Source organism: Mercenaria mercenaria, chromosome 5 (genome assembly GCF_021730395.1).
Source record: "Mercenaria mercenaria strain notata chromosome 5, MADL_Memer_1, whole genome shotgun sequence".
NCBI classification, from domain to species: Eukaryota; Metazoa; Mollusca; class Bivalvia; order Venerida; family Veneridae; genus Mercenaria; species Mercenaria mercenaria.
In genome coordinates this window covers 84,441,671-84,457,506 of record NC_069365.1, presented here as the reverse complement: position 1 = coordinate 84,457,506, position 15,836 = coordinate 84,441,671, and the positions used below count along the sequence as shown (strand labels likewise).

At 29.8% G+C, this 15,836-nt stretch overlaps 1 protein-coding gene across 1 annotated transcript; it reads left to right on the top strand.

The window, feature by feature from the left end:
* Positions 1 to 9,900: 9,900 nt before the first annotated feature.
* Positions 9,901 to 15,222, top strand: LOC128557393 (protein draper-like). The gene is made up of 3 exons (XM_053544730.1): positions 9,901 to 10,199; positions 13,935 to 14,078; positions 14,918 to 15,222. The coding sequence occupies exons 1-3, from the start codon at positions 10,097 to 10,099 to the stop codon at positions 15,220 to 15,222; spliced, it is 552 nt and encodes a 183-aa protein (XP_053400705.1). The 5' UTR covers positions 9,901 to 10,096.
* Positions 15,223 to 15,836: the final 614 nt, after the last annotated feature.

Here is a 15,836-nt window from a genome sequence, read left to right as displayed (position 1 = left end):
AATGATATGATTTGTAATGAACAAAATATTAACCCTAAATCTTTTGCTAATGCAACAAATCAAAAATATGATTTCTTATATATTGACAAACCAAGGAAGTTTTTTAGAAAAAACTTTACTGGTAATATATAATGGGAGTTTTTAATAATATAGAACAAATAAGTGAACCTGACAGTATAAGTAAAGTTAAATTTGATATTGATTTAAGTGATTATGCTACTAAAAAACAATTCAAAAAACTTAAAAAGGAAACGGAATCGTATCTTCACAAAAATAAGGAACTTGATAACACAATGAACAGAGCATTAGATATGGGAGGTAATGAAATAATCAACCTAGGAGATCCAGATAAACCCAACGATGCAGTTTCAAGACGGTTTATGTATAAAAAAGTTCAAAGTGTAATAGATGACTATAATCTTGAAGATATTAAAAGTATAAAACAGACATTAGAAGAAGAAGTAAAGAATATTGAAGATTTAACAAAAGACTTAAAAAACAATTCATTATTAATAGTTCAGTTACAAGGTAAACTCGGAGAAGAAATGAAAGCTATAGTTGATTCTATTAAAGAACTTGAAGAGAAATCTGATTTGACAGATGACAACATAAAAGAAGTATTTAGAGTCAATTTAAACATTTTACACAAGCAACATATGGAATTAAAAGATAGTATGATTAAACATGAAGAACTAAAAGACAAGATTATTGAAGCTGAGAAAAAGTTACAAAATATGTATCAGTTAGAAATCAAAACAGAAGTAAATAAACTAAATACTGAAATGACAAAAGGGAATCAAGATTTACTCGATACATTTTCAAATAAACTTGCAGAATATAAATCTGAATTGGAAAAGGCAGCTTCACAAAGAGGTGATGATCATGACACAGCATTAGATAACCTTAAAAAAGAGCTCAATTCTAAAATAGATGACTTTAAAAAACAAATTCGAATTTGGATTAGTACTGTTGACAACCGTCATAATTTAAAGTATGCAGACTTAAGTAATATTACAAAAAAATTACAAGAAGATATTAATGAATTTAATGCTAAAGTTGAAAAACATAAAAATGAACTGGACTTTGTAGTTGAAAAATCAGTTAAACAAGGAGAATCAATTACTGCTAATGCTAAAGCAATTAACACAATTAATGATCAGCTAGAAAATTTTAAGAAACAACTTCGGAACTTGATTAGTACTGTTGACACACGCCACAATTTAAAGTACGCGGAATTAAGTACACTTACAGAAATGTTAGAAAAAGATATCAACGAATTTAATAATAAAATTAAAAAAAATAATAAATGATCTGGACTCTGTAGTTGAAATATCAACTAAACAAGGAGAATCAATTACTGCTAATACTCAAGAAATTTCTACTAATACCCAAGAAATTACAAAAGTAAAAAATGTTTTTCTAAAACAAGAAACACAATTAGCTAGAACAAAGAATACTCTTGACAATTTATCTGCTTCTGAAGTTGCTACAACAAAACGACTTGATGATTTAGCTGAAATAATTCTTAAACTTAAAAAGAAAGATAGAAAAGATAGAGAAGAATTGGAAAAATTAAAACGGAATGAAGTATTTCTTTTTGAATACAACAGTGGTTATAACACAGATCCATGGAAATACAGTACTTATGGATACTTAAAAATGAAAAAGTATTTTAACCGTAATGGTGCCTGGATGTATTCAACATATGAAGGTTTAAATGGTTTTAATGAGGCCAATCTTCATATGTTGAATACACTTAATTTGAAACATAGCGATGTCATAAATTACGGAGATTTTATATACACAAACCAAAAACATAAAATAGCTGTACCAGATGTACTTTTAGAAGGTGTGTTTTCAGTCAAAAAAGCTGGAATTTATATAATAGATATCATGTTTTTATTATCGGAGCTCGGGCCTTTAAATGAACTGAGGAAAAGCTCAATATCATATTTTATATTTAGGTGGTGGGATGATAATGATGATGATCCATTTCAATTATTTCCCATTAACAGTGTAAATATAGCAGCCGAGGACTTTGACGTTGGATCAGACGGAGCATCTATGTATAAGAAAAAATTTAAAATTTATCTAACAAAAGGAACAATGTTTGACATTCATCCTTATGACGATTCATCATCTACAGAAATAAATTTTATGCCTTTGACGGATAGTTACATCAAATTCTACATATTGGAGGAATATACACTAAATTATAAAGAAAGCAAACTTTTGAGTTAATCTTTAGTTTTTATTAAAGTTAAAACTTTAGTTTTTATTAATTACTGTGTTTTTATTTAACTGGAATAATTAATATAATGGGAATATTTAATAATATAAATGAAAAAGTAAGTAAAATAGAAAGACAAATAGAAAGACAATTAATAAGAAAACCTCCATTGTTTCTAACATGTTTTACTCAAGATACCGGTAGTGGATTATTTCAATGGAAAACTGTAAATGCTAGTCCTGGTTTAGTTCAAAATGGTAATAATGTAAGAATTAATTTTAATTGTATTTTAATTATTCTTGTTGATGCAATTAAATTAGATAAAGGAGAAGCTAAATTACAACTAAAAAATAAAGAAAATGTAATTCTTCAAAGTTACAGTGCAAAAAATAATAGAAAAAATGAATCTATTTCTATTAATTATGCAAATGAATTTAAAATAAATGATGTTATTTCTATTAATTCTTTAAACGTTATGAATATTCAGTTAACAATTTATGGTTCTATAATTTAAGAGTTAATTTAAGAATAAGCTAATGTATCAATACCATTATCAAGAATATATCTTTTATCGTCATAACATGATAAAGATGTTTTATTTATAACATAACTGGAAAGATTGTGTTTATCAGAATGAATAACTTTAAAGGTGTGATTAGTTTGGGTTGAATTAAACAAAGTATCTTTGTAATTTTTATGAACTATTGTTTTCTTAACAACAAGTTTTTTAATTCCTTTACATTTTTTAATATTAACTTCGTTTTCTAATAAATATGAATACATTTTACTTCTTAATCCGACAAATTCAACAATGGGAATGCCGGCAGCTTCATCTTTAAATTTTCCAATTACTTTTTTATTATTGTCGAAATAAAATTTTGAATTACTATCATAATCACTATTATCAAATAAATCTTTGTCCTTATAAAAATCCTCATATGCATCTTTGGTTTTTATTTCATAACATAATGAATCAGTGTCAGTGAATAGTAATTTACAATTACCCTCGTACTTTTCCTTAATATAATTATAATGAAAATCATACATTAAATATTTTGATAAATCTAGAATGCACATTCCAACATAACAAGGTCTGTTTAATAACAAACTTTCTTTTATTCTATGAATACCAAACAAATTCTTGTTAAACATCGTTGAACTAACAAATGAAGGTTTTGCTATATATTTTAATAAAAGGTTTTCATCATGAGTTAATTTAATATTAACCCTCTTGCGTAAATTCTCCATCGTCTTACCGAATACAGAGTTGTTCATTAACTTAAAAAAGTCCTTTTCAAATGAATTTTTTGCTTTAGATCTTTTTTGAGTATTAAAATCAATATATTTTTTAACCAAGGAAATGAATCAAAAGTTAATATTTTGTGTATTTTTGTTACTTTTAACCCTAATTGTGTATATTGTTCAAGATTTTTATAATGAACTACATAATTTTGTTTTTTCATTAAAGTTGGAACTAATTTTTTTACATTACTTTTTCCTATTTCAAATTTTTCTTTAATAGTTTTACTATAATTGGAAAGCCATTCGTCTGGTATTTTAATTTTTTCAGGAGCTAAAGGATAATCATTATGTACAGTATGTAATTCTTTTGGATATTCAAGATCACATTCAACTATAAAGTTACTTTTACATTTTGCAATTAATTTCTTGAATTGTTTTTCGGATATAAATTTAAAGTTTCCAGAGGGTAAAGGTTGACACATGGCCCAACCGTAAAGGTTATTGGCGTCGAGGTACATAATGTATTTGCTGTCAAGTTTAGGATCATAATCTTTCATATAATTTATTGTTTGCTTTACTGTATCTGTTTGAAATATAACTTATTCCTCCTCTCAGTCCCTTTTCAATAAAAAGATACATATCAATATCAGTTATTAAATCTAATTTAATTCCAGTCATTTTTAACATTGCATCCCAAGCTAAACCAGGACTACTAAAATAATGGCAAGGATCTAATTTGTAGTACTCCAAACATAATTTTCTAAAATTTTCGAATACATCAGCTAAAAGTAATACGTCAGTTTTTAAATATAGATCATGATATTCTCCCATTGTTTTAATTTTAAATTTATTCCAAAGAAGCTTTGCTTCTTCATATTCGTTGTCAGATATGTGTGTTTCATTTAAAATTGAATAAAAATCTTCTTTAGAAGGTAATTTTGTTTCTTTGAATTTTTTTAATGAATCCATGTAATCATATGGATAAACACCTTTTGTTTTTAATAATTCTATATTTTTATCAAATTCAGTTGATGTGTATTTAAATTCTGGAATATTTTTTACTAAGTTATCCAATGATTGAGACATAAATTGGAATGAATCAATAAAAACCAAGTCGGAAATCATAAATGCCATATATCTTTCCATATTGTTAGAAATAACATTAATTTCTTTTTTGAATTTTCCTATTTGCTGCATAATAAAATGACCGTCATAACCTCTTAAATTATGAAAAATAACAGGAATTTTGTGTGTTAGTCTAAAATTAATATTACATTCTGAGTGAGCACTTCCTCTGAATTTTCCTGTTATATGACAATGATCCCGGACAGGATTTTCATTTTCCTTATATTCTTTTTCACAGATATGACAAAACTTTTGTTTTTTAAATTCAATTTCGTCTTTTTTAGACATTCTCAAATCTTTGTTAAAATGTTCTTTAAATATTTCTTTACAATATTCCTCTTCCTCAAGCATTTTTTCAATAAACTTATAAACTGCGTTAGGACCTCTATAAATCTGGGTTGGTTTAGTATAACTGTTATCATAACAACAAACAACTTTATAGCCGTAACCACAATCTATATGATTTTGATATGGTTCAGTAAATGAAGATTCAGTTGATGGTAAAGCAGTTAAAACTTTTTTAGTTATTGATTCAAAATCAGCATAAATTACAAAAGGTACTGCTAAACCTTTATGATAATTTTTAAATTGTACTTTACTTCCCTCTTTTGGCATTTTTATACCTTGAGTACCATTAATAGCTAAACAGTTTGGAATATGTTCATTTAATATTCTTTCTTGTGAAAAATTTTGTAAACATGATTTGCAAAAATGTTTTCTATGTTGGTCTTTGGTTTTGTTAGTCATTAATCTATTAAAGTCTTTTATCCAAACATAATGATGGACGGTGGCTGAAAGCTCCCGGAGACTGCTGTCTACCGGGGTCTCTGGTGATTTACAGTCGCCATTTATCTTATCTTTATTAATTAATAACATATCACAGTGTTCTTCGTATTGATATTTTGATATGTACAATGGATAAATACCTGCAGGTTCTTCATAACCAAATATATTAAATGATATTTCATTTAAAACTTCTATTTTAGGTATTTGATTTAATGTAACAGGAAACTTTATTCCAGTATAATCAAGATCGTTTATATGTTTTTTATAATTTGAAACTCTTTCAGAATGTTTTGTTACAGGAAATTTATAAGCTAAATGACACCATCTAAAACATTCATTATCATCATTCTTTATATTTATTAATCCTTTCATTGGATGTTGTAATTGTTTTGGTAATTCTAAATAACTTGAAGCAGCCAATAGACTATACTTATATCTATTTATATAATGAGCATCAACCGACTCTATTCTCCAGCCACTTCCTTCAGAAATCCAATTACCAATTCTATTTATTATTTCATCAAAGGCTTGATGTAAAGTGTTTTTTATTTCGTTTGTATTAATTATTTCTAAAGCCTTTGATTGAAAATAAGCTGATTTATATATTGTATCAGTTGCACTCATTTTTACAAAAGTTAATTTTAAAACAACGTTTATTTTTATACCTTTTAAAGTTTTAAGTTCAGATTTAAGTATTTCATAAGAGTCGTTTATAGTTAAATATAATTGATTCTTTGGATCTTGTTTATATGTAATTTTAATTTCAAATTTCTTATAATATTGATTTTTTGATCTCTCAATTTCCATCTATATATTATATTTAGAAAAAAAATCTCTAAGGAAAAAAGGATTAAAAAATAATAAAATAAATAAAGTTTAAGAAGAACTAAAATATTTAAATTTATATCTTTTTCCGCTGGTTTTTGATATTCCACTTTTAACTTGTTTTTTTCCTTTGCAGCACATTGTTATTAACCCTGAATTAATATTAAGGTCTTTGGATGCTGCGTAAGTGCTTCTATATATTTTTTCTTCATTAGTATCCCAATTGGTTGCAATAACTTTTTTAGGATTGTTTCGAATATTATTTGGTCTTGGACAATCACATAATCTTTCAGCATTTTCTTCTTCAGTTAATAGGCAACCGCAGTTCCATTCAAATAAATTATTTTTTAAAAGATAAGGATCTATAACATTTTGTAATTTATCAATGACATGGTTTTTATATTCATCGCTAACTATTTGATTAAGTTTTGATTTAATAACATTTCTTCTTTTAAGAACTTTTTTATATGAATTTTTGTCCGGATTCATTATTTCTCCTAAAGTGCTAGATAATTTTGGCATAATCATTCTATCTATCTTTCTATTAACCATCTATATATGATATACTTATAGAAAAAAATCTTTAAAAACGCACCTAATGAAATTATATTGATTTGAGAAATTTGTTTATATTATCTATATCTTTTGAATAAGATTTTAAAGTCATTTTTTCTAAATTGTTATCAACTGTTAAAATTGTAATACCTTCTTGAGACATTCTGTTTAACCATTCTTCGTGTAATTTGTGTAGTTTTTCTAAATAATCTAAACCAACTCTATTTACTTCCGTTCTGTTTCTTTTTTGAAGTCTTTTAAGACATATTTCTGGGTCGGTTTTAACATAAACAAATCCATCAGTTGGGTTTTTTCCGTATGGTTTTATAATATGATCAGTTAAGAAAAGATTGTATACTGCCCACTCGGGGTCATTTATAACACCGTTGTCGAGATGCTGTTTTGTAAAAACGTTACTGTTAGTTAAATAACAACGTTCAAGGACAGAAACACCATCAAACTGTTTAGCAGAAAATAACATTTTTATATGACTGTTTAAAGTTGTTAGCTGAAAAGGAAATAAATATTTGGAAGGTTCTTGAGCAGCAAGTTCAAAAAGGTTATATGAATTATAATCAGAGTCCATAACATTTTGCCATTCGTGAATTGGTTCTGGAATTATACTAAAATTAGGATTATATTCTTTAATAATATCTAAAAACGTACTTTTTCCTGATGCAATATTACCTTCAACTGATATAATTTTTCTCATTTATATAAAATACTTATAGAAAAAATCTTTAATAAATCTTTAATAATCTTTAATAATCTTTATTAACCTTTAATACAACTCTTCTTCTTTTTTACTTTTATATCCGTTAAGTTTAAATTCCTTCATATGCATTTCAAGAGGTGTTGAATAATTTTTTTCTTTCTGCATTTCTAATAGTATTGTAAAAATATCCTGAATAACTTTATTTGGATCTTCTTTATTTACTTTTCCAGGATCATTAGGGTCATGAACAGCTAAAGCTGCGATCCGTGCTTTTGTTATTAGTTGTTTTATTTTGTGATGATGTGCTTTTAAAATAAATTTCTTGTCGTCAAGTTTTAGTCTATTAGTAAATATGGTAATTATTGTTGGAACAGCGCCAGCAACTGCTACAAATATAGGAATAGCTGGAACAAGTGCTAATGCAGCTGAGCAACCAAAGATACCTGCTGCAATATATAACCCAGTACTTACTCTCCCACAAAACTTATAACTTTTTCTGTAAGCAGCAGCTAGTTTAGTTAAGTGAATAATTAATTGATCTATTGTTTCTATTCCATTATTATTAGAAATTAGATTTTTATTACTCATTTATATAATTAATATTAATATTTTTCAACTTAAATTTCTTCCAATTCACTAAATGTATCAAACCATAGGTTCGTTAACGAATCGAAGATTCGGGAATCCAACTATTAAATTTTTCATTGTAACCTTTCCATTTTACTAAAGCTTGTTTTTTTCTTATAGTCTCGTCTGATAACTTTTTCTATTCTAAAAACTTCTTGTGTAGTAGGTAAAAGTTCTTGTTCATAAAATGAACCTTGAATTATTTCATCATTTAAATCTTTAATAGTGTATGTTCTGGGATTTGTATTATTAATTCCATAAATTATAAATATTTCTTCTGTCCAGTTTGGTGTATATCCTTTTTCAAAATGTCTTTTAAGTTTGCTTAAACGAACACGATCACCAATTTTAAATTTTGCTTTACTCTTTGGTATCTTTAAACGACCATATAAATTAAAGTAAACAGTACCTTTATTTAAGCTTTTACTAGCTTCGGTTGGTGTCATTTTTATACTAGAATGTTTTGTTTTGTTATATTTATCAACCATATCCTGCAAATTATCTAAATAAGTATAAGTATTATTTGCTGTAAAATATTTCCACATTATTCTTTTTAAACTTCTATAAATCTTTCTATAACTACAGCCTTTCCTTCATTAAATGTATGGTACATATTAATCTTATATTTATTTCAAAATGATTCAAACTTTTTATTATAAAATTCTTTTCCTTCATCTACCCATAAATTTTGTGGAATCCTTGCAGTCTTCGAGGACTTTCGTCCCTGAATTCTATCTTCTGAAACTATTTTATTAAATGCTTCAGTAACAGAGTCTCCGGTTTTATTCTTTAATGGAATAACCCAAGCATATTTACTGAATATATCAATAACGGTTAACAAGTACTTTACTCCTTTATTGTATTTTGAAAAAGCTTGCATGTCAACTAAATCAGCTGACCAAGTATCATCAATATCATTAACTATCACTCTTCGTTTCCTAAATTTTCTTTTAATTGGTTTGTGTAATTCTTCTGCTAATTCATCGCTCCATGTGATTCCGGGGGTATACTCTACCCCCTTTTCCCGTTTTTTGACTTTCGTTTTTGTCTGGGTGTTAAGCCCATAGGGAACTGTTGTTCCTGTCCAAGCCCAAGTTTGTATTTCGTTTTAATTACAGGTTTTACAACTAAATGTTTTGCAATCTTTTCTCCAAATGTTTTTGATTTAGTTTTATTTAAGTTGGAAAGCATTTTTTTGTCGCATGTACCCATTTTTACACCGCTGTCATAGCAAAAGTCATGGTCCATACATACTGCATCCAGTTCGTTGACAGGAGGTCCGTTATCTAAAGGATTTCCTGGTCTACAATAATTATATCCTGGGAGTGTTACACCTTTCTTAGGTAATAAAGGTATCATTGCTTTATGAATATCTAAATTACCTGCCGTGATAGTACTTTTAACAAACTTTGATTTCATTTTTCCACAAGACGAACAGGTAGCCATTATCATTCTTTTCCCGTTTTTTGCCGTAACATAGTGAGGATTTATATTATCAGTAAATTTTCTTTCTTTCAAACAATATATTTTATTCTGTAAAATCATTATATTATATGTGTTTAAAACTTTTTACTGGGTTTAAAACCTGTGGATTTTAAATTGTCCGGCATTAGTTGGTTCGGACCGAGGATTAAAGGTCAAATGGGGTCAAATAGGGCTCAAAATCGGTATTTTATACACTACTTAAAGCGAGTTTCAGCAGAAAATTAATGATTTATTTACAAAAAATAAGTAGTGTATGTATCATGTTGAAAATTCTTATTATTAATGCTTTAGCTTTCAAAACCTAAGAACTGTAGTCCATGTACAGAGTCACTAACATTTTGCCACAGTGGCAAGTAAGTTCTAGATACGAAAAGTATGTTTCTGGCATTTTGTAAGATAAAAAACTCGGTTTGTTTAATAATATAATATGTTGTTTAGTGTTCGCCAGAAAGCATATTATACTTACAGACTGTAAGGATCGTACATGGGGGGATTCATGTGAGAATATGTGCGGCTTCTGCTACACCTTAGAATCATGTAATTCTACTACTGGGTACTGTATGACCGGCTGTGAATCTGGCTATAAAACAGAACCCGTTTGCACAGAAGGTACATACATTTTCCTCAATTTACAAATATACAAAATGTAATTAACATTTACCCTGCTATATTTCTAAAATGGACTGGTCCATCATTCAATTTAGTCAGTACCACTTATTACTCAAAGGGATGTTCACTGAAAAATTACTGACTTAATAGCGAACAGTGCAGACCGTGATCAGCCTGCACCGACGTATAGGCTGATCTTGATCTGTGCTGGTCGCAAAGGCAGAATCACTTGCCGCCAGCAGGGTTAACAAGGTTAACAACTGCCGTTATATGCGAATGTGATTTTTTTGTTAATGTTCTGCATTTTCAGACAAATACATAGACATAATATAGCAAACAATTAGAAAAAAGACAAATCAAACTTATAATGGGACATAGTCAGTCACGCCTTGGACCATTCAGTGGCTTAAACACCAAAAGGGAGTTAAAAGTGGTTTATAGTAGGCATCAAACACCATTCGTAACACAAACAGTGTTCGAAAGTTGCACGGAAGTGTACATAAAAATTGCCATAGTGAATGAATTAATAAAAGGCCCACGTGTAAAACATAAAAAAATGCTTATGTAAAAAGCTATGAAAACAAATATAAAGAACAACATCATAAAGACATGATAATTATGTATATTGTTGTGCTAGTACATTGTAGATAAGGATATTCCGATTCGAATCATATCATATAATTTTTGTTTTGTATTTGGATTTTTAACTCTAGTTTGTGACAATGGGACATATGGTCAAAATTGTTCGTTTAAATGCAGTGGGCATTGCAAAAGAAATGCTGGATGTGATAAACAGGATGGAACTTGCCAAGACGGATGTAGTCCAGGATATACTGGGGAAAAGTGTGATCTATGTGAGTTTGCTCACTGTCCGCATTTAAAAAATCTTCTCTTTCACACATGTTATATAAAATAACAAAATCTGAAATACTGTTGAAAATGGCGTTAAACCCAAAACAAACAAACAAAAATAACAAAATCATGACAGGTTTGTTTCGTGTTGAGAAAAGGATTGCTCTCCTTTAATAGTGTATGTAATGTAATTTAACGTTGAGCATAATTTATGGATGATCTTATTTTAATTACTATTCCTTATAATCTTGTACCAATGTATTTACATGTATATATATATATATGTATGTATGTGTTCTTTATGTCTTTGTAAAGCACTTTTGAACGCACATATTTTGTATGAAAAGAGTGCTAGATATATGTGGTATAATAATAATAATAGTTTGTAACAAACAGCTTTCCATTTTTGTCGGTGTTTGTGGATGTAAGGGGTGCTGCACATTTCATTGTTTCTCACAAGCATACTCTTTCAAACCGTACCTGCTATTATTTTGCTTTGTTGTGTTGTATGCTTCCAAGGGATTTTAACAGTCAAACCGAGTAAGCTATTATTTTGCTTAGTGAAGTTCTATGCTTCAAAAGGTATTAGAGAGTTTGAGATTTTAAACTTCGCCTTCCCCTTCAACGTCTCTCATATACATTTTGGGTAAAACGTCACCGATATGCGTGTATTTTATTTATATCACACGTTGCTACTAAAGTTTTCCATGTAATATCACGTAAGCCTAAGACTTCTCTTTATTACTACGCGAAATAAAAAGCTTAGTTTCAGGATTTCTGCTTATTAAGTTATTTGATTATCCATATATATAATTAGACTAAATTTGATGTGAAACACTATCAATAGGTATAAGAATAATGAAGTTTTGTATGGCTAATGATTTTAACTAAATACATTGAATTGAACCTGGAAGTATGAAGTTATCAACTGATTTTGAGAAACTTTGAGATTTTGTTCAAACTTTAACTTCTACGGCATATTTGTGTCCCCAGGCGGTATCGATTTTACCAGATGGGCCTTTTTGTCGTATGAAGTAAAGTTTTGAACGTCCGAAGATGTGATATCACGAAAGTCGAAACTTCATTCTTTTTACATCTACTCTGTCCACATACTCGGCATCAAGGACTGAAATCTGGATGGAGGCACATGGCATGACAGTCATTTTACTTGAAAAATAAATAATTACGCGCGATTATCATTTGGCGGAACATTTTATTTTCACATCCAAATAAAACCAATCTGTTTCAGTCGAACACTTAATACGACAATTGCGTTTTAATTATAAACATAAAATGGTACTAGGAAGACGGAAAATTCTTCTGAAGTATCAGACAATTTCAGATCTATGATATCATGATGAGAGACGTTTCCTGTTAGTCGTATGGGATAACTCCATTCTTTAAATGCACGGAACCAGAGCCTGGCAGAGGGACATTGTGGGTTAATTCCCCCTTTGATTCTTACATTTTGCAAGAAAGTCGGTCTTGAAACTCGGTGTGACCCTACCCTACCCCTACCCCCCCCCCCCACCCTCCATGAAATGGGTGACCCCCTCTTTAATGATGGTGTCCCTCTAACCAAAATTTCTGGATCCGCAGATGCTTTACTTATAAAATAGTATATTAAAATCATATTGTGCTGTCTGAGAGTTTGGCATTACACAGAGTCATACAGAGTGTCATTATCACGTTGATATGATCATTATAGGTTATTAACTTTGTATGTGGATATATGCACGAGTTCTGCAGCGGCAATATTGTCCGCGAAAGAACGAGTGCACATATCCACATACAAAGCTGATAACTTTTTATTACATATCCACCGTGACTATCAAATGATTAATTTATATCTAAATTATAGTTCTGTCACGAAAGACAGGAAAAAATACGGGAAAAAAATTCTCCGAAAACGCAATAAACAAATCAAATTGATGCGCATTAACATTTTCCGCGAAAATGACGTCAACTTGTTGTCGCAACGTGCGCGTGGACGCCATGGACGTCACGCGATTCTTCCCATTACAACGTTAAGAAAACATTCCACGTCCTATATAAGTCCAACTCATGACGTAATTATAACTTTCATTTCATTTTTGTCTGATAAATTACTACGTGCCAGTATCTAATAGGTAAGATTAATCAAAGTGTAAAAGTAAACAAAATGTTGCATAAATTCTAATGTTTGAAATCTCAAGGAATTTTAATCGAACTTCAACTTTATACGTTAACTTCGCAAGAGACGTTGAAGGGGAAGGCGAAGGTTGAAATCTCAAACTCTCTATTATTAATTGTTAAGAGCACTTATACCCTCATATAACCTACAATTGTATCATAGCTTGGTGTTTTTTCTTAACAAGTTTGGTGCAGGTGATTCGTATACTCTGACTACAGGGTGCGGTAACTAAAAGTGTGCAGGTATTTAATACCCGCACGCTAGTTACCGCACTGTTGGATAGGAAAGTATGCCAGCGTGTCTGGAACAGTAGACAGCGACGTGTATTTTATTGATTTTCTGCTCTAGCATTGGTTTATTTTACCTGGGCTTTACACATTTGTAAAGCAAGGATTTTAAGTACTTACTGAACTGCTGTATATGGCAATGTGTAACGCCTACAACTACCATATATGGATGGCTATGATACAAAACAGAAAGAACATTAAAACTCTCGGGTAAACGATTTATACTCGGGGGCTACGTCCCCTCGTACAAATCGTTTACCCTCGAGTTTCAATGCTCTTTCTATTACATAAACAACGTAACATATAAATCAATATAAATAAATCACCCTGCCATTGTTATGATTAATATTTACTCCGTATCAAAGTACTTAAAAAGAAACTAAAGGTCTGAAATCATCAATCATACATGTATGTTATATCTAGCTTCTCCTGCTGGTTATTTTGGAAGCGAATGCAAACAATTGTGTAGTGGATACTGCGTTGGTGGACAAGAAAACTGCGATAACGTACATGGAACATGTTTAGATGGCTGTACCGTAGGTTGGAAAGGACGGACATGCAAAGAAGGTAAATACAAATGTTTTCATAACAGATTTAATGCATTCAGTTTATTGTTTAATGTAGATTGTTATATAACTGAGAGTGGATTTTAAAGTGGGCGCTTTGTGGGTTGGTCTGTGGTGTCTTTGTTCAATTTTTCTTGAAGTTCTGCACTTGCCGTCTGTTTCAAATGCTACAAACAAATTAAATTGACCTTATTATAATTTAATTTGCAGTTAATTATTGTAAAGTTTTACATTTTAGACACTAAAGCGTCGAGTTGTCCGATTGCATATTACCATAGTTAAGCTCATTGTGTGTCCTGCGTTAAATCATACTATTTTGAATCATACAGTTACTAGCGGTACGATAACTGTTTTTAAGAGACTAGTTATACAAAGCTGCGAAGCAGTCTAAGTGTTCTTGAACACCCTCGTAGATTGACTTATACATTGATTTAAAGAGTTATCGAATTAAGTGATTACATTCAGCAGATGTAATCACGGTAGAAAGTTCTTGTCTATCTTAATATTTTGAAGTATGCCGTGAAGGATCATGGGGTGAAAACTGCATGAGGACATGTGGAAAATGCATGAAAAAACATAATACCAAATAAGTCGCGTTAAAGTGTAAATGAAAGTTACTCCGCGAGGTAACTAATAAAAGACCTAATGTGTAACACACAAAAATGCTGGTGTAAAAAAAAAACAACTATAAAAATAAATATAAAGAACAACATATAAAGACATGATAATTGTATTGTTATGCTAGTACTTTCTAAATAAGGAGATTCCTTTAGTCATACGAAATTCGTAGAATATCATAAAGTATTTGTTTTGTATTTGGATAACGATTTTTAACTCTAGTATGTGACAATGGGACATATAGCCAAAACTGTTCGTTCAAATGCAGTGGGCATTGCAAACATAATGCTGGATGTAATAAACAGGATGGAACTTGCCAAGACGGATGCAGTCCAGGATATACTGGGGGAAAGTGTGATCTATGTGAGTTTTGTAGTTCTTCTTTATATAGCAGAACCTCTACTGGAATGACGTATAAATGTGTGCCTTTATTTTTTTTGCAGCTGATTACATATCAGCTATTGCTGCTAGACTCGTTTTGTCTTAATTTAAATACTTCTTGGGGACAGATGAATGAACGGACGTAGCAGCGACTATATGTATTGCCTTAGGGGAGAAAATGAGTCACAATTAAGAAAAAGTTACATGTTAGCAGAACAGTTTTACAATAATTGTTCTATCATGTATTTGATTTAATGGTAATTTATTGCATATATGCAGATAAGAAATAACATATTTAGTTTGGTATTAATCAGAAAAACTAATTTTGAAAGAAAAATATTACATGTAACAAGAGTGCCAGAATGTCACAATATACGCCCGTCATAGCAAATTTCTTTACACTAGCACAAAGGTAGATACCTTAAAATACATCTAAACTTTGAAAGTAACATCTATGTTGTACCACAGAAAAGTGGTCTTGGTTTTTCCCTGTGGTCAGTTATAAAAAAGTTACAATATAAGTGTTTTATAGTAACAACTAAGGGAAGTTAATCTTAAAAATAAATCCCAAGTCCACACAAAAATCCTTACCAGGTAGAGCTAGGTCAAAATACACCTCAATATTAGATGTAGCATGCATGTTGTACTACAGAAAAGTGGTCTCGATTTTCTACGACTAGTAATGAAAAAGTTACAATATATGCTATTTATAGTAACAACAAAGGGAAGTAATTCTAAAGAAGGACCAGCGCATGACACT

What these genes read in the sequence shown, in the direction of transcription:
- LOC128557393 (XM_053544730.1), top strand. Translation starts at nt 10,097, where the DNA reads ATGTGCGGCTTCTGCTACACCTTAGAATCATGTAATTCTACTACTGGG. An exon ending in AGAACCCGTTTGCACAGAAG is followed by an intron (nt 10,200 to 13,934) that starts GTACATACATTT and finishes TGTTATATCTAG; the next exon opens with CTTCTCCTGCTGGTTATTTT. An exon ending in AGGACGGACATGCAAAGAAG is followed by an intron (nt 14,079 to 14,917) that starts GTAAATACAAAT and finishes TTTTAACTCTAG; the next exon opens with TATGTGACAATGGGACATAT.